Below are 24393 nucleotides of genomic sequence, written 5' to 3'. Positions count from 1 at the left end.
GTCTACTGTTGATGGGCATTTGGATTGATTCCATGTTTTTGCCATTGTGGATAGTGCTGCAGTAAACATATGCACGCATGTGTTTTTATGGTAAACCACAAGTTATATTTCTTTGGGTATATACATAATAGTGGGATTGCTGGGTTGAGTGATAATTTTGTTTTAAGTTCTTTGAAAAATTGCCATACTGATTTCCCCAATGGCTGAACTAATATACACTCTTACCAACAGTGTGTAGCATTATCTTTTATCCACAGTCTCTCCAACATCTGTTATTTTTTGACTTTGTAATAATGGACATTCTGACTGGTGTGAGATGGATCTCACTGTGGTTTTGATTTCCATTTCTCTAATGATTGGAGGTGTTGAGCATTTTTCAGATGCTTGTTGGCTGCATGTATATCTTCTTTAGAAAGGTGTCTATTTATGTCCTTTGCCTACTCTTTAATGAAATCAGTTTTTTTTGTGTTACAAATTTGTTTACATTTCTTATAGATTCTGAGTATTAAACCTTTGTTGAATGCATAATTTGCAAATATTTTCTCCTATCCAAAATGTTGTCTGTGTACTCTGTTGATAGTTTTTATAGCTGTGCACAAGCTGTTTAGTTTGATTAGGTCCCATTTGTCAATTTTTGTTTTTGTTGTAATTGCTTTTGGCATCTTCATCACGAAATCTTTGTCAGGTCCTATGTCACATGGACATAAAGAAGTGAACAACAGACACTGGGGCCTACTTGAGGGTGGAGTATGAGAGCAGGGAGAGGATTTAAAAAATACCTATCAGTTACTATACTTATTACTGGCTGACTAAATAATCTGGACACCAAATTCCCACAACATGCAGTTCACCAACCAAGTATCTGTTCTCTTCAAGAGACTCGCCCAATACATAAGGACTCACATAAAGTTAAGGTAATGGAGTAGAAAAACACATTCCATGCAAATGGACACCAAAAATGAGCTGGAGTACTTATTCTTATATCAGACAAAACAGACTTTAAAGCAACAATAGTTTAAAAAGACAAGAAATGACATTAAACAATGATAAAAGGACTAGTCCAACAGGAAAATATCACAATTCTAGATTTATATGCATCTAACACTGGAGCTCCCAAATTTATAAAACAATTACTACTAGACCTAAGAAATGAGATAGATAGCAACACAATAATAGTGGGGTACTTCAGTGCTCCACTGACAGCACTAGACAGATCATCAAGACAGAAAGTCAACAAAGAAACAATGGACTTAAACTATACCCTAGAATAAATGGACTTAACAGATATTTATAGAACATTCTACCCAACAACTGCAGAATATACGTTCTATTTTTGAGCACATGGAAGATAAACCGGGATAGACTATATGATAGGCCACAAAACAAGTCTCAATAAATTTTTAAAAGTCAAAATTATATCAAGTACTCTTTCAGACCACAGTGGAATAAAATTCACACAGTGGAATCAACTCCAAAAGGAACCCTCAAAACCCTGCAAATACATAGAAATTAAATAATCTGCCCCTGAATGATAGTTGGGTCAATAATGAAATCAAGATGGAACTTTAAAAATTCTTTGAACTGAATGATAATAGTGACACAACCTATCAAAACCTCTGGGATACAGCAAAAGCAGTGCTAAGAGGAGAGTTCATAGCATTAAATGCCTACATCAAAAAGTCTGAAAGAGCACAAATAGACAATCTAAGGTCACACCTCAAGGAACTAGAGAAACAAGAACAAACCCAAACCCAGCAGAAAAAAAGAAATAGCAAAGATCCGAACAGAACTAAATGAAATTGAAACAAACAAAAAATACAAAAGATAAATGAATCAAAAGGTGGTTCTTTGAAAAGATGAACAAAATTGACAGAACATTAGTGAGATTAACCAAGGAAAGAAGAGAGAAGATCCAAATAAACTCAATTAGAAACAAAAGGGAAATATTACAACCAATACAATAGAAATACAAAAGGTCATTCAAGACTACTATCATCACCTTTATGCACACAAACTAGAAAACCTAGAGAAGATGGATAAATTCCTGGAAATATACAACCCTCCTAGATTAAACCAAGAAGAAATAGAAACTCTGAACCAACCAATAACAAGCAGTGAGATTGAAACGGTAATTTTAAAAATTGTCAACAAAAGAAAGTCCAGGACCAGATGGATTCACAGCTGAATTCTATCAGACATTCAAAAAAGAATTGGTACCAATCCCATTGAAAATATTTGAAACTATTCCAAAAGATAGAGAAAGAGGGAATCCTCCCCCAAATCATTCTATGAAGCCAATATCACCCTAATAACAAAACCAAGAAAGGATATAACAAAAAAAGAAAACTACAGACTGATATCCCTGATGAATGTAGGTGCAAAAATCCTCAACAAAATACTAGCTAACCAAATCTAATAGCATATCAAGAAGATGATCTACCACAATCAAGTGGGTTTCACACCAGGGATGCAGGGATGGTTTAACATACACAAGTCAATAAATGTGGTATATCACATAAACAAAATTTAAAATCATATGATCATGTCAACAGATGCAGAAAAATCATTTGATAAAATTCATCATCACTTTATGATTAAAACCCTCAGCAAAATCAGCATAGAAGGAAAACAACTAAGGGTAATAAAAGCCATCTATGACAAATTTACAGCCAACATTATACAGAATGGGGGAAAGCTGAAAACATTTCTCCTGAGAATTAGAAAAGAACAAAGATGCCCACTTTCACCACTTCTAGTCAACACAGTACTGGAAGTCTTAGCCACAACAACCAGACAAAAGAAATAAATAAAGGGCATACAAATCAGTAAAGAGGAAATCCAACTGTCGCTGTTTGCCAATGATATGATTGTATGCCTAGAATACCCTAAAGACACATCCAAAAAGCACATAGATCTGATAAGTGTATTTGGTAAAGTTTTAGGATACAAAATCAATGTACACAAATCAATAGCACTGCTATATACCAACAGTGACGAAGCTGAGAATCAAATTAAGAACTCAACCCCTTTTACGACAGCTATAATGAAATAAAATAAAATACTTAGGAATTTACCTAACTAAGGAGGTGAAAGATCTTTACAAGGAAAACTACAAAACACTGCTGAAATAAATAATGGACAACACAAAAAAATGAAAATACATGCCATGCTCGTGGATGGGTAGAATCAATATTGTGAAAATGACCATACTATCAAAAGTAATCTACAAATTCAATGGAATTTCCATCAAAATACCATCATTATTCTTCACAAAACTAAAAAAAAACAATTCTAAAATTCATTCACACAGAACCAAAAAAGCCCACATAGTCAAAGCAAGACTAAGCAAAAAGAAAAAATCTGGAGGCATCACATTTCTTGACTTCAACTACACTACAAAGCTATCGTTACCAAAACCTCATGGTACTGATATAAAGAGAGGCACATAGAACAATGGAACAAAATAGAGAGCCCAGAAATAAAGACAAATACTTGCAGCCAACTGATCAACAAAGCGAACAATAATATAAAGTGGGGAAAGGACACCCTATTTAATAAATGATCCTGGCATAATTGACAAGCCACATGTAGAAAAATGAAACTGAATCATCATCTCTCCCCTAATACAAAAATCAACTCAGGATTAATCAAAGACTTAAATCTAAGACCTGAAACTATAGAAATTCTGAAGATAACATTGGAAAAACCTGTCTAGACATTGACTTAAACATAGACTTTATGACCAACAACCCAAAAGCAAATGCAGCAAAAACAAAGATAAATAGATGGAACTTAATTAAACTAAAAACTTCCTCACAGCAAAATAAATAATCAGTAAACAGACAACCCATAGAGTGGGAGAAAATTTTCACAAACTATGCATCTGACAAGGACTAATATCTAGAATCTATAAGGAACTCAAATCAGTGAGGAAAAAAATCAAATAATTCCATCAAAAAGTGGATTAAAGACATGAATAGACAATTCTCAAAAGAAAATATACAAATGGCCAAAAAACATGTAAAAATGCTCAGCATCACTAATTATCAGGAAAATGCACATCAAAACCACAATGCAATACCATCTTTCTCCTGCAAGAATGGCCATAATTTAAAAATCAAAAATAATACATGTTAGCGTGGATATAGTGAAAAGGGAACCCTTTCACACTGCTAATGGGAATGTAAACTACTACAACTACTATGGAAAACAGTATGAAGATCCCTTAAAGAACCAAAAGTAGATCTACCATTTGATCCAGCAATCCCACCACTGGGTATCTACCCAGAGGAAAAGAAGTCATTATATGAAAAAGACACTTGCACATGCATGTTTATAACAGCACAATTCACAATTGCAGTAATATGGAACCAACCAAATGCCCATCAATCAACGAGTGGATAAAGAAAATGTGATATATCATGGAATACTACTCAGCAATAAAAAGTAATGAAATAATAGCATTTGCAGCAACCTGGATGGAGCTGGAGACCATTATTCTAAGTGAAGTAACTCAGGAATGGAAAACCAAACATTGTAAGTTCTCACTTATAAGTGGGAGCTAAGCTATGAGGATGCAAAGACATAAGAATGATACTATGGACTTTGGGGACTCAAGGAAAAGGGTGAGAGGCAGGTGAGGGATAAAAGACGACACATTGGGTACAGTGCACACTGCTTGGTTATGGGTGCACTAAAATCTCAGGAATCACCATTACTTATCCATGTAAATAAACACGACTTGTTACCCAAAAACCTATTAAAATGAAAAAAATTAAAAAATTTTTAAAAACTAAAACAACTCAAATTTTTGTTAAGTAAATGGATAAACAAATTCTGGCAAATCCAAACAATGGTGCTCTACTCCACAATAAAAGGGAATATACTATTGATAAATGCTACAACATGGATGAATCCAAAATAATTGTAGTGAGTAAAAATAATCAGGAGAAAAAGGACACATTACTGTATGATTCCATTTATACAGAATTCCAGGAAATGAAAACAAATGCATAGTGTCAGAAAGTAGATTAGTAATTGCCTGGGAATGGGAAGGGACACATGTGATGAGGGCTGGAAGAGAGGGTTACAAGAGGGCACAAAGAAACTCTTGGGCATGACAGATGTGTTTATTATGTTAATTGCAGAGATGGTTTTATGGATGTATACGTATGTCAAAATGTATTCCAATAGTACATTTTACAAACATATTAATTAAACCTTAACAAGCCTATTTTTTAAAAGAAGAACTAACGCAAAGAAGAGCAGGGAACAGCACATTCCAGACAGAGTGAACAGCTTATAAGAAGGTTATAGGCCGGGCGCCGTGGCTCACGCCTGTAATCCCATCACTTTGGGAGGGCGAGGCAGGCGGATCACCTGAGGTCAGGAGTTCGAGACCAGCCTGGCCAATATGGTGAAACCCTGTCTCTACTAAAAATACAAAAAGTTAGCCGGGTGTATTGGTGGGCACCTGTAATCCCAGCTACTTGGGAGACTGAGGCAGGAGAATCGCTTGAACCTGGGAGGCAGAGGTTACAGTGAGCCGAGATGGTGCCATTGCACTCCAGCCTGGGCAACAAGAGCAAAACTCTGCCTCAAAAAATAAATCAATAAATGAAATAGAAGGTTCTAAGATGGTAAAGGGCTTAACTATATCATCTAGAAACAGGAAGAATGCAAGGAAGCTGACAGTGTTGTGCAGAAGAGAAAAAATAAGTGAAGATTTTGTTGTAGAGATGAGTAAGGACAAGATCATAAAAGCTTCTGAAGTAATTATAAGAAATTCTATTTTAATTTAAGCAGGGGAATGATACGCTTTGGTTTATGACTAAAAATATCCACACTGCTGTGTGAAGAAAATATTGTGGAACCAAAAAGGAAAGCAAGCTGGTGTACCCATTAGAAGGCAGGTATTGCACTCCAGCAGGAAATGAAGGTGGCCTTGACTAGGGTGATAGCAATGCTGTGGGAGAAAAAAAGGATAGATTCAGAAATCATTAGCATTTACAGAGCTACTGATTATAATTCAATGTGAGAGATAAGAGAGTGGAATCAAAGATTATTCCCAGATTTTGGCTTGAGCCACTGATTGTGATGATATTTTTCACAAAGGTGAAGAAGTTTGAGATAGGAGGGGGCATGTGGTGGTAGGAAATAAAGAGTTCAGTTTTAGACATGCTAAATTTTATTATGTCTTTTGTATAAATGGAGATGTCAAGTGGACAAGTAAGTCTGAATATCAGATGAGAGGTCAATAATTTGAGTCTTTAGCGTATAGGTGGTATATAATGGCATGGGAATAAATGAAATTACCTAGAAGAAGAGGAGGGGAAGGAGAAAGCGGAGAAGGAAGATGACAAGAGAGAAAAAGAGAAAGCGAGAGAGAGACAGAAGGAAGTAGGGAAAAAAAGGAGACTTGTGGATAGAGAGGTCAGGAATTTGACATTTAATTTCAGGAAGAAGAGGAGTTGCCGGGGAGAAGAGAAAAAGGAAAAGACCTTCACAGAAGAGAAAACAAACAAACAAACAAAAACTGGGGAATGTTTCAAGAAGTAGTAAACTCCATCAGATGCTACAGATAAGCTAAGTAGGATAGGTTCAGAAAAGTGATTAGAGTGTGTCTGGCTCTGCGAAAGTTGTTAGTGACCCTTTAAAAAGCAATTTTAGAAAAGCAATGATATAGAAGCCAAAATATTGTTAAACTGAAGAGCAGCAGGTGAGGAAACAGCACAACTGAATACCTCTTTAAAGATATTTGGTTATGAAGGGGTGCCAAAAAATAGATTAATACCTGGATTGGAGTAAGATGTTAAAAGGAGCAGTTTGGAGTTTTTTAAATTTTAGAGAAAAGAGCATATTTTTAATTTATGTGAATATAGAATGATCCATAGAAAAAGAGATTGAGAATAAGCGAGAGAGGGGATAACTAAAGGAACAAAACTCTTAAGAAAGTGAGAAGGAATGGGAATCAGAGCACAGGTACAAGGACTGATATTTAATAGGAGGCTTTGTCTGTTATTATAGACAGACTTTTTAAAAGAAATGAGAGAGCTACAGAATGAAGAGATACATTGAAAAGTACATTGTTTCAATGAGAGATGAAACAAGTGATTGTTATATCTGATTTTCAGTTCAGTATTTTAGTAGGTTTGTTTTTCTTTTAAAATCAGTTTTACAGTGTAGATTTCTTACTACAAAGCTTTGTATTGAAAATCAACTACACTGAATTGTAATTAGTAGGAAAAAATACGTTTCTATCTTTGAATTTACAAAAATCAACAAAAACATACAAAATACGGGAGATACTACTTAGCAGTATGTGTGAATGTTCCTAACGTTAGTTAATAGTAATCTCATTGTGAGTCAGAAGGGCATATCACGAGGTCAGGAGATTGAGACCACGGTGAAACCTCGTCTCTACCAAAAAAAAAAAAAAATTACAAAAAATTAACCGTGCGTGGTGGCAGGCGCCTGTAGTCCCAGCTACTCGGGAGGCTGAGGCAGGAGAATGGAATGAACCCGGGAGGCGGAGCTTGCAGTGAGCCAAGATCGCGCCACTGCACTCCAGCCTGGGCAACAGAGTGAGACTTCATCTCAAATAAATAAATAAATAAATAAATAAATAAATAAGTAATAAATAAAACAGGCTCTCAACTAGGCGTGATATTGTCCCCCAGGGATATTTGGCAATGTCTGTGGACTTTTTGATTGCCACAACTGAAGAGTAGGGATAGTCTACTGACACCTACATCTACAATGTATTTCTACAACAAAATATTATCTGGCTGAAATGTGAAATCAAATTGAAAACATTTAGAACATAATGGTAAATAATAATTTAGTAAGAAAAAGTTTTAAAGTGTAGACTATATGGATTCTATTTTTCATTTTTTGATGAACCTTAGTGCCGTTTTCCATCGCAGCTGTACCATTTTACATTCCCACCAACAGTGTACAATGATTCCAATTTCTCCACATCCTCATCAACACTTGTTATTTTCTGTTTTTGTTTGTTTGTTTTGTTTTTTATAATGGCCATCCTAACAGGTATGAGGTGATATCTCATTGTAGTTTCTTCTGCATTTCCCTGATAATTAGTGATGTTGATTAGTGATGTTATTTTTGTATAACTATTGGCTATTTGTATTATCTTACATAATATGTGACAATAAATTCAAAATACATTTAAAAATTAAATGTAAAACCTAAAACTGTAAAACTTCCAGAAGAAAATATGGGTGAAGAGCTTCATAACATTGGTCGTAGCAACGAATTCTTGAATATGACATGAAAGCATAGGTAATAAAGGCAAAAATACATAAGTGATACTGCATCAAACTAAAACCTTCTACACAACCTAAATATCTGCAGACAGATGAATAAATAAAGAAAATGTGGTACATACATACAATGGAATATTAGCCTTAAAGAAGAAGAAAATCTTGTCATATTCTACAACATGATGAGCCTTCAGGACATTACACTAGATGAAATAAGCCAGTCATAGAAGGACAAATACTATATGATTCTACTTACATGGCGTATATCTAAAATAGTCAAACTCACAGAAGCAGAAGGTAGAAGAATGACTGCCAGGATCTGTGGAGAGAGAAAAATGGAGAGCTGCTCTTCAGTGGATACACAGTTTGAGTTATACGAGATGAATAAGTTCTAAATATCTGCTGTACAACAGTATGAATATGGTAAACAATACTGTAATGTACAGTTAAAATTTTATTTAGAAAGTAGATTTCATGTTGTGTGTTTTTTACCATTGAATATATGTGTTGATTATATATGTAGAGTTAAGTGTCTTTTGGCTTCCTCTCCTAATTATAAGAACCTTTGTGAACTCAGTGTAGGGTAATAATCACCAACAGCATCTTTTCAACTGTATTTGCTCTCCTAGCAGATCTTGTAACCATCAACATGGAAGGATAATATATAATCCTATATTCATCTTTGACCTCTGAATTGAGGCATTAGGTTGACAAAAAATCAAAAGCAAGTTTCATGAAATCATCTATCGTTGTCATTTTTTAAAACAGTATTGTTATCTTTTCCCATAGCAACATGAAAAGCAAACAAGGAAGATATTTTATAGAAATAATTAAGCTGGTGATGTTTTTCCTCCTTGAGGGTTTCGTATTCATAGAAATCTTGAGGATAAAGGTTTCATATTCTAAAACTGTTTTTTCAGAGACAGTAACATTTAAACGTTTTTATGGAAAGGTCAAGGCACCCTTTATACTTAGTACCAAGGAACCTAAATTGGACTTTTTGAATAAAAGGCATTCCTTTCAAAAACAAAAGTTCACATGATTGCTTTAACAATATATTGCACAGTAGTAGGAACTATCAGTTAACTTGAATACAGGTGAATAGAAATGATCCAAACAGAAGCAGAGTTAAAAAATAATAATAATTGGCCGGGCGCGGTGGCTCACGCCTGTAATCCCAGCACTTTGGGAGGCCAAGGCGGGCGGATCACAAGGTCAGGAGATCGAGACCATCCTGGCTAACACTGTGAAACCCCGTCTCTACTAAAAATGCAAAAAAAAAAATTAGCCGGGCGAGGCGGCGGGCGCCTGTAGTCCCAGCTACTAGGGAGGCTGAGGCAGGAGAATGGCGTGAACCCGGGAGGCGGAGCTTGCAGTGAGCCGAGATCGCGCCACTGCACTCCAGCCTGGGCGACTAAGTGAGACTCTGTCTCAAAAAAAAAAATAATAATAATAATAATAATAATAATTAAGCTAAATGGATATCAGTGACTTTGGCTGAAATTTTTTCCAAATTTGATGAAAAACATCAACTTAAAGATCCAAGAAGCTCAGAACACCCTAAACTAGAAAAATACAAAAGGGCTGGGCATGGTGGTTCATGCTTGTAATCCCAGTACTTTGGGAGGCTGAGGCAGGCGGATCACTTGAACTCAGGAGTTCAAGACCAACCAGACTGACATGGTGAAACCCTGTCTCTACCAAAAGCTACAAAAAATTAGCTGGCCATGCACTTATGGTCCCAGCTACTTGCGAGGCTGAGGTTAGAGGATCACCTGAACTGGGAGGCAGAGGTTGCAGTGAGCCTTGATTGCCGCACTGTACTCCGGCCTGGGCAACAGAGACCCCATCTCAAAAAAAAAAAAAAAATATATATATATATATATACACACACACACACACACACACACACACACACACACACATATATAGATATATAAGAAAACCACACTTAAGACTTTATAGTCAAACTACTAAAACTAACATACAAGAGAAAATCTTAAAAGCAGTACAGAAACATACACACATACACAAATATAAGGGAACAATATGAATAAAGAGTGATTTTTTTCCATCAGAAATAATTGAAGCTAGAGACAACATAATGACATCTTTTAAGTGCTAGAGAAAAATAATTGTCAATCCAGAATTCTATATCTAGCAAAAATATCATTCAAAAATGAAAGTACATGAATTAACAGATCTGTACTATAAGCAATAAAGAAAATTTTTAAAGCAGATGAAAAAAGATGGAAAATTATGAATACAGGTAAGAATGAAAAGCACTAGAAATAATAAATATGTGGGTAAATATAAAAAGGTATTTTGTATTTCCTTAAATTCTTTGTTACTTTTTCAGAAGTAACAATGTATTATGGGATTTATAACATGTGGAAGTAGAATGTATGACAACAGTAACACAAAGTATAGAAGAGAAGTATACAGAATTATACTGCTTTTTTAAACATAGGAGAAGTGATGTAAGAATAATTAAAGATAGACTGTAATGAATCTAACAAATAGATGCACATTATAGTCCCTAGAACAACCATTAAAGAAAATAAAACAGAGAGGTGTAGCTAAGAAGCCAAAGAGATGGTAAAATGGAATACTAAGTATATTTTATTTTCTCGAAAGACAGAAATGAGGAACAGTAAAAAAAAAAAAAAATAGAACTGAGGGGACAAATTGAAAACAATTAGAAAGATGATAGACATAAACTTAACCCCATAAAGATTATATTAAATGTTAATAGAGTAAACATTCCAAAAAAAGAAAAAGAGCTTCTGAGATAAGATTAAAAAGAAACAAATACCAAAAACAGTGTATATACTGTTTATAAAAGATGCACATTAATTATAGAAACATAAATAGGTTGAAAGTCAAAGAAGGGGAAAAGAATTCCATGAAAACACTAACACCAAGAAAGCTGATATGGCTATATTAATATTAGATGAAGTAGACTTCAAGGTAAGGAGATAGAGAAACAGTTCAAATTAATAAAATAAATGACCAGAATGATTTAAAAATCCTACATACTTGCATAAACCTAATAAGAAATATTCAAAATATATGAAGCAAAAACTGTCAAACCTAGAAATAGACAATGCTACCATCATTGATGGAAATGCATCATTTCTCTTTAGTAACTGACAGAACAAAGAGACAAAAATTGGTAAGGTTATAAAAAACTAAAGCAACTCTCTTTACCAAATTGATTAAATTACATACACACCTACACAATGCAATTGAAAATACAAATTATTTTCATGTAAACATGTAACATTCATAAGGATAGACTGCGCGATAAAACAAGTTATAATAAATTACAAATAATTGACATTAAGTAGAATACGTTCTCTGGCCACAAAAGGAATTAAATTAGGAATCAACAATATGTATAAATTCCCTAATACTTGAAAATTAAGCAACACATCTCTAAATAGCTTATAGCTTAAAAAATAAATTACAAAGGGAATTTTAAAATATTTTTGAACTCAGTGAAAGTACAAACACAACATATCAAAATTAATAAGATGCTACTGAAGCAGTGCCTAGAGGAAAATTTAGAACATTAGATGCTATGTTAGATTTTTTTTAAATCTCAACTTCATGATCAAAAGCTCTTAAGACATTAAAAAGTAAGAGCAATGAAAACCACTCAATGTAAAGGAAATAATAATCATCAAAAATGAATGAAATGGAGCTCAAACCAGAGTAGATCAACAAAACCCCAAAACAGTTCTTCAAAAATATTATATAAAACCCTAACAACACTGGTCCAGAAAAAAAAAACAAAGTAATACCAGGAGTGGAAAAAAAAGCATTACTGTGGATTCTACAGACATGAAAGATAATAAAGTAAGATTATTAACTCTATTCCCAGAAACTGGCAATTTAGATGAAATTAAGAGATCCCTTGAAAGACAAAACTTACCAAATCTAACACCAAACACATTGGAAAGTATAAGTAACTCCTATCATGAAAATTTTTGAATTCAAAATTAAATACCCACAATGAAGAAAACTACAAGCCCCAGATGGCTGCACTTGTTAACTCTATCAAACATTTAAGGAAGAAGTAACACCAATCTTATGCAAATTCTTCCAGGAAATATAAGAAGAAGGAAATCTTTCCAACTGTTTATCTGAAACCAGCACAATGTTGATAACTAAAACTTGACAAAGACAGTACAATAAAAGTACAAGTCAGTCTCGTTTATGGAACTAGATGCAAAAATCAGAAATAAAATATTAGCAAATGGAAGACAAACATATAAAAGAAAGATAAAGCATCATAACCAATGTGGATTTATCCCAGGAATGCAAGTTTAAAATTTGAAAATCAATGAATGTAAAATACTGATTAACATAATAAAGGAGAAAATAATACAATCATCTCAATACATGTGAAAACATTTGACAAAATTAAATATTTTAAAATAAAAATCCTTAACAAAACAAGAATAGAAGAATATTTCCTCAATAGAATAAATCCTACTAAGAAAAATCTACAGCATCATACTTGATTGTGAAATACTGAACTTTTTTTTTTAGAATCAGTAACCAGAAGAGGATGTTTACTATCATCACTTTTATTCAACATTGCAGTTGATAACCTAGTAAGGACAAAAAGCAAGATTAAAAAATTATATGCCTAAAGATTAGAAAGAAAATTTAAAACTCTCTTTACTTGCCAATGGTATGATGGTGTAGGTAGAAAACCCAAAGGAAACTACAAAAATAATAAGTGAATTTAGGAAGATTGAAGAATGCATGTCAGTAGACAACAATTAATTATATTTCCATATAAATAACAGCAAACAATTTGGAAATGAACTTTAAAAAAATACCATGTACAGGATAGACTTCCAGCTGGCAGCCTGAGGAGTATCATGGACCTATTCCTGAGTGAAAAAGGATAATTTGTGAAAGGTATTTTAAAAACAACCACGTACAATCTCCGGAAATTTTCCTAAGGGCATATAGCAAATGAAGAAATACTTATTCAAGAAAATCTACTGAAACTTGGTAGAAACAATGAGAGTCTGTGGCACTTGAACCACAACTCACTTAATTCCTCTCCCCCTTCCAGGTTGCCAGCATTTCTCATCCCCTCCAACTCCAAGTTGAAGAGACCAAATTCCTGGGAAGTGTTATCAAGAGGTCAGAGGCTCCCTTCTGCCCATCCCCCACTCACAGGACAGAAGCTCTACCCCATGCATAGACCTCAGTACCATAAATACTGAGTCCCTGATTACCCTTACCCCATCTTGCTCGTAGGGCAGAAGTTTTATGCTAGAAAAGATAAGCTAAGAAGACCAGAGGATACCACCTTTGCCCAGGGCCCAGACTAGTGGCTCAAAGGTTTTTCCCAGGAAAGAAACGCAGTCTACCTGAATAGAGAGCTTCAAAGCCCTCCCCAAAGTGACTAGCCTTACACGAAACAGTGTGGGAAAGTTCAAGCCTAAGTGTGCTCTCAAAACCAATGGGAAATTTGGTGATAATGAAATGAGAGGAAGTAATTGATAGCACCTCTTAATTAGGGGCAACAAACTATACCATATGTAAGCTAGTTCACCAGTGAGAACCAATGAAAGAGACTGCTAAGAAGAGCCCTCCTGGGATTTAAACCTCAAAGACTAGCCTCAAAAATGACCCCTTATCAAATTAAATTAGATCAGAATACTGTACAATGTATGTCCCAGGGTACTGTCAAAAATAATAGAACATTTCGTGGATGCTAAGCTTTAAAAACAATAAAATAATAGAGCAATTACCCAGCTGTGATTCAGCAGTGTAACAGTTGTATATGATATTAACAGAGGCAGACAGCTTAACAGAGAGATGAAGGAGATAGTCAAAGAGAAACCTGCTAAAATTACTGCCATCCCAGAGTGACTGTATATACACTGAATACTGTGCCTTCTGAGAAGCAACCTCAAAATCTTCACAATGTAGAGGAAATAAACCTCATGAAAATAGTCTAGCCGAGTCACTAAATAAATAAATAAGCAAACAGCAAAAACTGGAGGGGAGAGAGAGGAATCAGTCATCAGTACCTGGAAGTGCTACAATATATTACCTAAAATATCCAGTTCTCAACAAAATATCATGAGACTTGCAATGAAACAAAGTGTGGCTCATTCATAGGGAAAAAAAAGGCAACAAAAATTTCCTGTGAGAAGACCCAGATGTTGGATTGAACAGACCAAGACCTCAAAACCACCATTATAAATATGCTTAAAGAACTCAAAGACACTATGCTTAAAGAAGTAAAGGAAGCTATGATGACAATGTCTCATCAAATCAAGAACACAAATAAAGAAACAGAAGTTACAAAAGGAACCAAATGGAAATTCTGGAGTTGAAAGGTACAGTAAGTGAAAAGAAAAATTCAGTAGTGGGACTCAACAGTAGATTTGAACTAGCAAAAATAACGACAAGTAAACTTGAAAATAGATTGATAGAGACAGTGCATTCTGAAGGACAGAGAGAAAAAAAAGTGAAGAAAAATAAAGCCTCAGAGAAACATGGGACACAATTAAGGGCACCAACATATACATACTAGGATTAGCAGAAGGAAAGGAGAGACAGAGAAAGGAGAAAAATATGTGAAAAGATAATGACTGAAAACTTCCCAAATTGGCCAGGCACGGTGGCTCAAGCCTGTAATCCCAGCACTTTGGGAGGCCGAGACGGGCAGATCATGAGGTCAGGAGATCGAGACCATCCTGGCTAATACGGTGAAACCCCGTCTCTACTAAAAAATACAAAAAACTAGCCGGGCGAGGTAGTGGGCGCCTGTAGTCCCAGCTACTCGGAGGCTGAGGCAGGAGAATGGCGTGAACCCAGGAGGCGGAGCTTGCAGTGAGCTGAGATCCGGCCACTGCACTCCAGCCTGGGTGACAGAGCGAGACTCTGTCTCAAAAAAAAAAAAAAAAAAAAAAAAAAAAAGAAAACTTCCCAAATTTTATGAAAAGCATTAATCTACACATCTAAGAAGTTCAATAAACTCCGAGAAGATAAATGGAAAAATATCTACAACCAGATGCATCATAGTAAACACACTGAAACATGCTTCAAGGCAAAAACAAAAAGAAAATCTTGAAAGCAATAAGAGAAAAACGACGTGTCACATACATGGAACTCTTAACAAGATTAACAGCTCATCAGTAACAATGGAGGCCAAAAGGGAATGGGATGACATATTCAAATTGGTCAAATGAAAAAACTGTCATTCAAGAAACTTATATCCAGAGGGGAACAACACGCTGGGGCCTGTTGTGGGGGCAGGGGGAGGGAGAGCATCAGAATAAATAACTAATGCATGTGGGGCTTAATGCCTAGGTGATGGGTTGATAAGTGCAGCAAACCACCATGGCACATGTTTACCTATATAAGAAACCTGCATGTCTTGCACATGTATCCCAGAACTTAAAATAAAATTAAATTTTTTAAAAAACTTTATATCCAGCAAAAGTATTTTTCAAAAAATTAGCTGAAATAGACATGGTCAGGTAAACAAAAGCTGAGAGAATTTATTACTAGCAGAGCCACCTTACAAGAAATACTAAAGGAAGTTTTTCAGGCTGAAAGAAAGTGAATCTAGATTGTAATTTAAATCTACACAAAGGATCAAAGAGCATTGTTAAGGTAACCATGTAATTACGAAAGAATATAAATGCATATTTCTTCTCTCAGCTAATTTTTAAAGCAGTTTATAAAACAACATATGTATATATAATTGTTATTTGGGGATCTATAACATATAGAAATTAAATATATTTGTCAATAACAGTACAAAGGAAGTGGGTGAGAGGAAAGTTGTGTTTGAGTAAACAGTAAAATGGTAAATCAGAAGGTTATAAATATATTCTTGTTCTTCTTATTTCTTAGCTTTTATAAAAGAAATAAAATTATATAAAGTAGTAATTATAATGTTTTATTGGTTTATAAAATGTATAGATTTAATTTGTATACCAATAACGGCACATAGGAGAGAATACAGCTATTAAAAATGAACATTTCTGTATCTCACTGGAATTAAGTCAGTATACATCTGAAGTAGACTCCGATAAGATGTATGCAGTAAGTTCTAATGTATATGGTAAGTTTTTCCACTAGGAAAACTCCACAAAATATGGTGAAAGATTAATTAAAGGAAAAAAATGCCACACAAGAAAATATTCACTTAATGCCAAACAAAGTAGTGAAAGAGGACTAGAGGATCAAAAAAAGACATAAGACAGAGAAAACCAAAAGGAAAATGACAAGTGTAACGCAAATATATCGATAATATTAAATGTTAAGGGATTAAACAATCCAATCAAAAGACATAGACTGTGAGACTGTTTTTAAAAAAAAGTCAAGATCTGACTATATCCTGTCTATAAGAGAGATTTTAGATTTAAAGGTATAAATAGGTTGAAAATGAATGGAAAAAGATCATATGAACAACAGCCATAAGAAAACTGGAATTACTATACTAGTACCATTTGAAAAAATAGATTTTAAAGCAAGCAGAATGTCACTAGAATAAAAAGAGATCTTTTATAATGATAAAAGTGTCAATCAATCAAGATGATATAATTATAAACATATATGTCCCAAATAACAGAGTTACAAAATACGTGAAGCAATGCCTAACATGATCAAAAAGATAAATTCAACGATAATTGTTGGAAATTTCAAAAGTTCCACTTTTAAAAATAGATACAATAACTAGACAGAAGATCAAAAAAGAATGAGATGACTGGGAAAATGCTATGTAGAAGACCTCGATACCAAAATCTCCAAAATATTGCAGAAAGAAACATTTAAAAAATTATTTAAATGGAGGGGAATACCAGGTTTACAGGTTGGAAGACTCAATTTTTAAAAGATCTTTCGTCTACCAAATTAAGCTCTATGTTTATCACAGTCCTATAAAAAAAATCTAACAATTATTTGTAGAACTTGAGAAAGTGATTCTAAAATTTATATGGAAATACAAAGGATCTGGAATAACTAAAACACTCTTGGAAAAGAAGAACAAAATTGGAGAACTTCACTACCTGATTTCAAGATGTGCCTTGAAGCTACATTAATTATGATAGTGTGGTAATTGGAAAAAAAAGACAAACCAATCATTACAAAATAAAAAGTCCAGTAATAGATCCACACGTGTATGGCCAATTTGTTTTTGACAAAGGCACCAATAAAAATCAATGAAGAAAGTCTTTTTAACAAATAATAGTGGAACAACTGGGCAAACAAATAGGAGGAAAAATGAACTTTAATCCCTACTTCATGTCACAACGAATCATTTTTAAAGTTCTAGAAGAAAACAAAGAATAATATCTTCATGACCATAGGTTTGGCACTGACTACTTAGACAGGAATCAAAAAGAAATTACAATAAAAATAATAAATTGTTCTTAAAGTAAATTAAATTTCTGCTCATCAAAAGACACTATTAAGAGGCCAGGCGTGGGCCGGGCACAGTGGCTTACGAGGCGGGCGGACCACGAGATTACAGATCTTGAGGAGATCCAGACCACCTGGCTAACACAGTGAAACCCCGTCTATACTAAAAATACAAAAAATTAGCCGGGCGTGGTGGCGGGCGCCTGTAGTCCCAGCTACTCTACTCCAAAGGCTGAGGCAAGAGAATGGCGTGAACCCAGGAGGCGGAGCTTGCAGTGAGCCGAGATTCCACCACTGCACTCCAGTCTGGGCGACAGAGCGAGACTCCACCTCAAAAAAAAAAAAAAAAAAAAAAAAAGGGCCAGACATGGTGGTTTATGCCTGTAATCCTAGCACCTTGGGAGACCAAGGCGGGTGGATCACTGGAGGTCAGGAGTTGGAGACCAGCCTGGCCAACATGGTGAAACCATGTCTCCACTAAAAATACCAAAATTAGCCAGGCACGGTGGCCCGCACCTGTAATCCCAGCTATTTGGGAGGGCTGAAGCAGGAGAATCACTTTTACCCGGGAGGTGAAGGTTGCAGTGAGCCAAGATTGCCCCACTGCACTCCAGCCTGGGCAACAGAGCAAGACTCTGTCTCAAAAAAAAGAAAAACACCATTAAGCAAATTAAAAGATAACTCACATACTGAAAGAAAATATTCATAATGCCTATTTTGACTAATAATTCTTACCTAAAATATATGAAGAATTCTTACTACTACATAACACAAATGTAAGCAGTCCAACATAAAGAATAAGCCAAAGAGTTGAATAGGATCATGAAGATATATGATTAGCCAATAAGCACATGAAAATGTTCCAACTATCAATAGTCATCAGAGAAATTTAAAATCATAATAACATACTACTATGACCAGAAGGACTAAGATTTTAAGAGACTATATTACCTAGTGTTGGTGGAGATATTGAGCAATTGGAACTCCCGTAAGTTGCTAGGGAGAATGCAAAATGAACAGCCCCTGTCGTAGCATAGTGGAAAGATTATGGAAGTCTTTAAGGGAAAAACAAAAACAAATCAAAGATTTTCACATATAGGTATTTATTGTAGCATTATTTAGTATAGTAAAGATTGGAAAATCCAAATGTTTCACAATGGAGGAATGTTAAATTAAAAGTATGGTATATCTTTATAATGATTTGATAAAATGTTTTAAATGGTGGAATTGTTTATGAAATAAATGTTATTTAGAGAAATCAGAATATGAAACTGTCTTTATTGGATTAAAAATCATCATGGAAGGGGCCAGGCATGATGGCTCACACCTGTAATCCCAACACTTTGGGAGGCCGAGGCAGGCAGATCACTTGAGGTCAGGAGTTCGAGACCAGCCTGGCCAATATGGTGAAACCTTGTCTCTACTAAAAATATAAAAATTAGCTGGGTTTGGTGGCACACACCTGTAATCCCAGCTACTTGAGAGGCTGAGGCAGGAGAATTGGTTGACACCCAGGAGGTGGAGGTTGCAGTGAGCTGAGATGGCACCAGTGCATTCCAGCCTGGGCTACAGAGTGAGACTCTGTTTCAAAAAAAAAAAAAAAAAAGGAAGGAAGAAAAAAGCCAAAGTTATGATGAAATTGTGTATTTTTTAATCCCCTCCATCGCTTTTCTGTATCTTCCAAGTTTTCTAGAGGGACAAAGCATTACTTCTATAGTACAAAAAATGTTTATTTTAAAATAATGATTGCTTTGAATAACTATATAGTATTTAATGATGATAACTATAAAATTATTTGCTTTAGGGTTTTGACACATTGTAAATTGGCACATGGAAGTAGTTTTACTATTATTGTTAGATCCATATTCAGTTCAGTTCCTACCTTCATCAGGAAAGTAGGTGAATTCAGAAGGAGCTAGGGAAAATGACAGAATCAATAGACAGTACAGAAATAGAAATGATGGTGTTTTCCAGAAAAATGAGCTTAGCTCTTTAACCACCAAATTTTGCATTTTAAAATTTTGATGAAACTCTTTCTAACATATGCATCATGCTTTCTTACTTACTAACTATATTATAGTGACCAAATCCCATCCTACCTCCTAGCTGTTTAGCTTTGGAGAATTGATGTAATAACCTTTCTTCCTTGTTTTCTTATCTGTATGATGGGGTTAATATTAAAACCCCTCTCATTGTATTGGTAGGTGTGAAAAGGATAATTTATATAAAGTATTTAGCAGAGGATTGGGTACAAAATAATAGATGTCACTTTCTGTTATTACTATTACTACAAAGAACGTGTGGCACAGTAGCCATTCAATAGATTTGATTCACTGACTCAACTTACAATAATGTCTTTAAAGCCTTTCAGAGATCTGTAAAACACCTACCTCTGTTAAATGGTCCCAGATCACTCACTCACTAGTCATTATAGTTCCTTTCTCTGCCCATTCTTTCACTGTTCCACGTTACTTTTCTTAATGTTTCTAGTTCTAGCAGCCTCCTCCTCTTTATAACTTGCAGTTTCTAATTTGCTGTCAGATAGCAAAGCCTGTTTAAGTCAGTACACTTTCAAGGAGTGCCTGGAAAACTCTTATAGCAACTCTGTGGATTAACATTTATTGCTTATTTAGTCAAACTTTTTCCTATCTAATTTGTATATCTAGGGTTAAGACTGTGTTCAACATAGTTTAGTTTGATGAATATCTATTTCCAGATTAATGGTAACATTTATATCAGCAAATATTATGTGTACTATGATTATAAACAGAAATTTAAAATTGGATGAGCATTAAATTGAAAGTCTTGAAAATAATGTTCAATGAAGAAAGAAATAGAGCAAACAATAAGCTTTGGAGTTGGTATTCAGTGCTCTATCAGCAATTGAAATATGAGTGCAGAATAATATAGTATGTAAAAATCTGAGTCCTGTGTCCTTTTCAAGCTCTGTTATTGACTTCTCTGACTTTGAATAAATAGCTTAAACTCTTTGAAGTTACAGTTTCTCACTTATAAAACACAAGAGTTGGGCTACGTTGTCACAAGGCACCTTTCAGTTTCAAAATTCTGGGTTTTTTTGGACCTACCGCAAGCTTATTGTTATAAATTGTATAAAGAAGAGGGTGATGGGAAAGAATAGGAACAAAGATTATTTCGGTCATTGAAAATAGCTCTCAAATGTTTCTGAGCATGGAGACAGATTAAAATAGAAACTATGAATATTTCATAGTTTCACAAAAGAAAGTCTGTGAGACTTTATAACAAAGATAGAAAAACCATAGTGAAGAACATTTTACAAATACTATATAAATACAGATTGGCAAGTACAGAGAATTATAAAATGTTTATTAATCTGTGTGTCTATTGTTGCATTTGTCAGAAAAGTGGCAGAATAAAAATTAAGAAATATGAGAAAGAGAAAAATATAGTGCTTATTATAAGGAATTTGATACTATTGAACAAAATACAGTATGTAATATACAATACTACATTTTTATAAATAAATACAAAATTTAGAATTCGTAGCAGTTTTTAAAGATCTTTTAAAAGCCAATAATCATATCGCCTGAGAGGATATTTGATTAGGTATTGTTAAAACCCCTTCTAATTCTTATTATTTATTATCTATTTTCAGATAAAATTGGGTCATTTATTAAAGTAGCTATTTCTTATAAAAATAGTAAAAAAAATGATTTTATATGTTTGTGCCATCCATGTTTAAATAATCTTGTGTGTCAATCAGTTACTGCTCCTTATTTTTTCCTGTATCATTTGTTTAAACAAATTTTCAAAATAGGCCAGGCATGTTGGCTCACACCTGTAATCCCAACACTTTGGGTAGGTGAGGTGGGAGTATTGCTTGAGCCCAGGAGTTCAAGATGAGCCTGGGCAACATACTGAGACCCTATCTCTATAAAGAGAAAAAAAATTAATAAAAATATTTTTAAAATTCAGAATAATTGACATAACTTTGTCATGGTAAAGTAGTTTTCACATGGGAAAAAAAGCCTTTTAAACTTGTAGGAATTAAGAAATTAGAATAACCTACAAAAGACTAGGAAAATTTATCTCATTTTTTTCATTGTATTTTCAGGTTTAACTGAACTGAATGACAATCCAGTTCCCCTAGAACTTGAGCGCTGCAAATCTCCTACCTCAGGTAAACGTGAGTGGTATTTTTCAAGATTCTGGTAGTTCACTGGAGTAATCTATTGCTTTATTTTCATGATCTTTATAATGTGAAATTTATAATTTTAGTAATTAGGTGTAATTCCATTCATTAAATTTACTGTAAGCAAATTTGATTCCAAATATAAAATATGAATAAATGTCTTTTAAAATACTTTTATCTCAAAATAAAATTAAGATCAGAAGTATAAGTGCAACACTTTAAAAGACATTTTAAAGGAAAGTTATTTTGCAGATACGTTAATAATGCTTACTAAGTATGAAATAAAAATTGGTAATATACAGAAACTTGTCATCCTCTGGCCAGAGCTGAATTAGTGGGAAATATACAGTATACATGCAGGAGCAAATGATACCATTCCTCTGGACCACAGTTTAGAAACATGTATATTCATTAATTGACAAAGAAAAATGATAATAGAATATGATATGAAGCAAAACATCAAGACAAAGTGTGTACCCATTAAAATATATTTAAAATGTGAGAATAAGATTCCCAGGGATACATCTTTAAGGTACTATATGTCAAAAAAAAAAGTTAACAGTTATTTTTGGGTGGTGGGATTATGACTGGTTTGCCTGTTTTTTTAAATTTTTATGTATTTGATAATTCTGATTTTTCTATAATGTATATATAGTTTTGTGTAAGTTTCTAAACACCAAAATAATTAGGTTTGTCTTTACTGAATGACAGATCTTTTCTTACAGACAAGAAATTATAGTTCATTTTTATTTTTATTGTTTTTTATTATTTTTATACTTTAAGTTCTAGGGTACATGTGCACAATGTGCAGATTTGTTACATATATATACATGTGCCATGTTGGTGTACTGCACCCATTAACTCGTCATTTACGTTAGGTATATCTCCTAATGCTATCCCTCGCCCATCACCCAACCCCAGGACAGGCCCCGGTGTGTGATGTTCCCCTTCCTGTGTCCAAGTGTTCTCATTGTCCAATTCCCACCTATGAGTGAGAACATGCGGTGTTTGGTTTTCTGTTCTTGCAATGGTTTGCTGAGAATGATGGTTTCCAGCCTCATCCATGTCCCTACAAAGGACTTGAACTCATCCTTTTTTTATGGCAGCATGGTATTCCATGGTGTATATGTGCCACATTTTCTTAATCCAGTTAATCACTGATGGACAGTTGGGTTGGTTCCAAGTCTTTCCTAGTGAATAGTACCAAAATAAACCTACGTGTGCATGTGTCTTTATAGTAGGATGATTTATAATCCTTTGGATCTATACTCAGTAATAGGAAGACTGGGTCAAATGGTATTTCTAGTTCTAGATCCTTGAGGAATCACCACACTGTCTTCCACAGTGGTTGAACCAGTTTACACTCCCACCAACAGTGTAAAAGTGTTCCTATCTCTCCATATCCTCTCCAGCACCTGTTGTTTCCTGACTTTTTAATGATCGCCATTCTAACTGGTGTGAGATGGTATATCACTGTGGTTTTGATTTGCGTTTCTCTGATGGCGAGTGATGATGAGCATTTTTTCATGTGTCTGTTAGCTGCATAGAAGTCTTCTTTGGAGAAGTATCTGTTCGTATCCGTCACCCACTTTTTGATGGGTTTTTTTTTCCTTCTTCTAAATTTGTTTGAGTTATTTGTAGATTCTGGATATTAGCCCTTTGTCTGATGAGTAGATTGCAAAAATTTTCTCCCATTCTTTAGGTTGCCTGTTCACTCTGATGGTAGTTTCTTTTGCTGTGCAAAAGTTCTTTAGTTTAATTAGATGCCATTTGTCAGTTTTGGCTTTTGTTGCCATTGCTTTTGGTGTTTTAGACATGAAGTCCTTGCCCATGTCTATGTCCTAAATGGTATTGCCTAGGTTTCCTTCTAAGGTTTTTATGGTTTTAGGTCTAGCATTTAAGTGTTTAATTGATCTTGAATTAATTTTTGTTTAAGGTGTAAGGAAGGGATCCAGTTTCAGCTTTCTACATATGGCTAGCCAGTTTTCCCAGCACCATTTATTAAATAGGGAATCCTTTCCCCATTTCTTGTTTTTGTCAGCTTTGTCAAAGATCAGATGGTTGTAGATGTGTGGTGTTATTTCTGAGGCCTCTGTTCTGTTCCATTGGTCTATATCTCTGTTTTGGTACCAGTACCATGCTGTTTGGTTGCTGGAACCTTGTAGTATAGTTTGAAGTCAGATAGCATGATGCCTCCAGCTTTGTTCTTTAGGATTGTCTTGGCAATGTGGGCTCTTTTATGATTCCATATGAATTTTAAAGTAGTTTTTTTCCAATTCTGTGAAGAAAGTCATTGGTAGCTTGATGGGGATGGCATTGATTGGGCAGTATGGCCATTTTCACAATATTGATTCTTCCTATCCATGAGCATGGAATGTTCTTCAATTGTTTGTGTCCTCTTTTATTTCATTGAACAGTGGTTTGTAGTTGTCCTTGAAGAGGTCCTTTACATCCCTTGTAAGTTGGATTCCTAGGTATTTTATTCTCTTTGAAGCAATTGTGAATGGGAGTTCACTCATGATTTGGCTCTCT

General features: G+C 34.5%; 1 protein-coding gene across 4 annotated transcripts in view; it reads left to right on the top strand.

Annotated features, from left to right (window-relative positions):
• Positions 1 to 24393, top strand: part of STXBP5L (syntaxin binding protein 5L) — a 512379-nt gene that overhangs the window by 380951 nt on the left and 107035 nt on the right. For all 4 annotated transcript variants that reach the window (XM_050781882.1, XM_050781881.1, XM_050781884.1 and 1 more), the window contains one exon: positions 21784 to 21849. In XM_050781882.1, the coding sequence (XP_050637839.1) occupies positions 21784 to 21849 (66 nt within the window). The remainder of the gene's footprint in view (positions 1 to 21783; positions 21850 to 24393) is intronic.

Source organism: Macaca thibetana, chromosome 2, assembly GCF_024542745.1.
Source record: "Macaca thibetana thibetana isolate TM-01 chromosome 2, ASM2454274v1, whole genome shotgun sequence".
In the NCBI taxonomy this organism is placed as follows: Eukaryota; Metazoa; Chordata; class Mammalia; order Primates; family Cercopithecidae; genus Macaca; species Macaca thibetana.
This window is presented reverse-complemented; position numbering and strand designations above follow the sequence as displayed.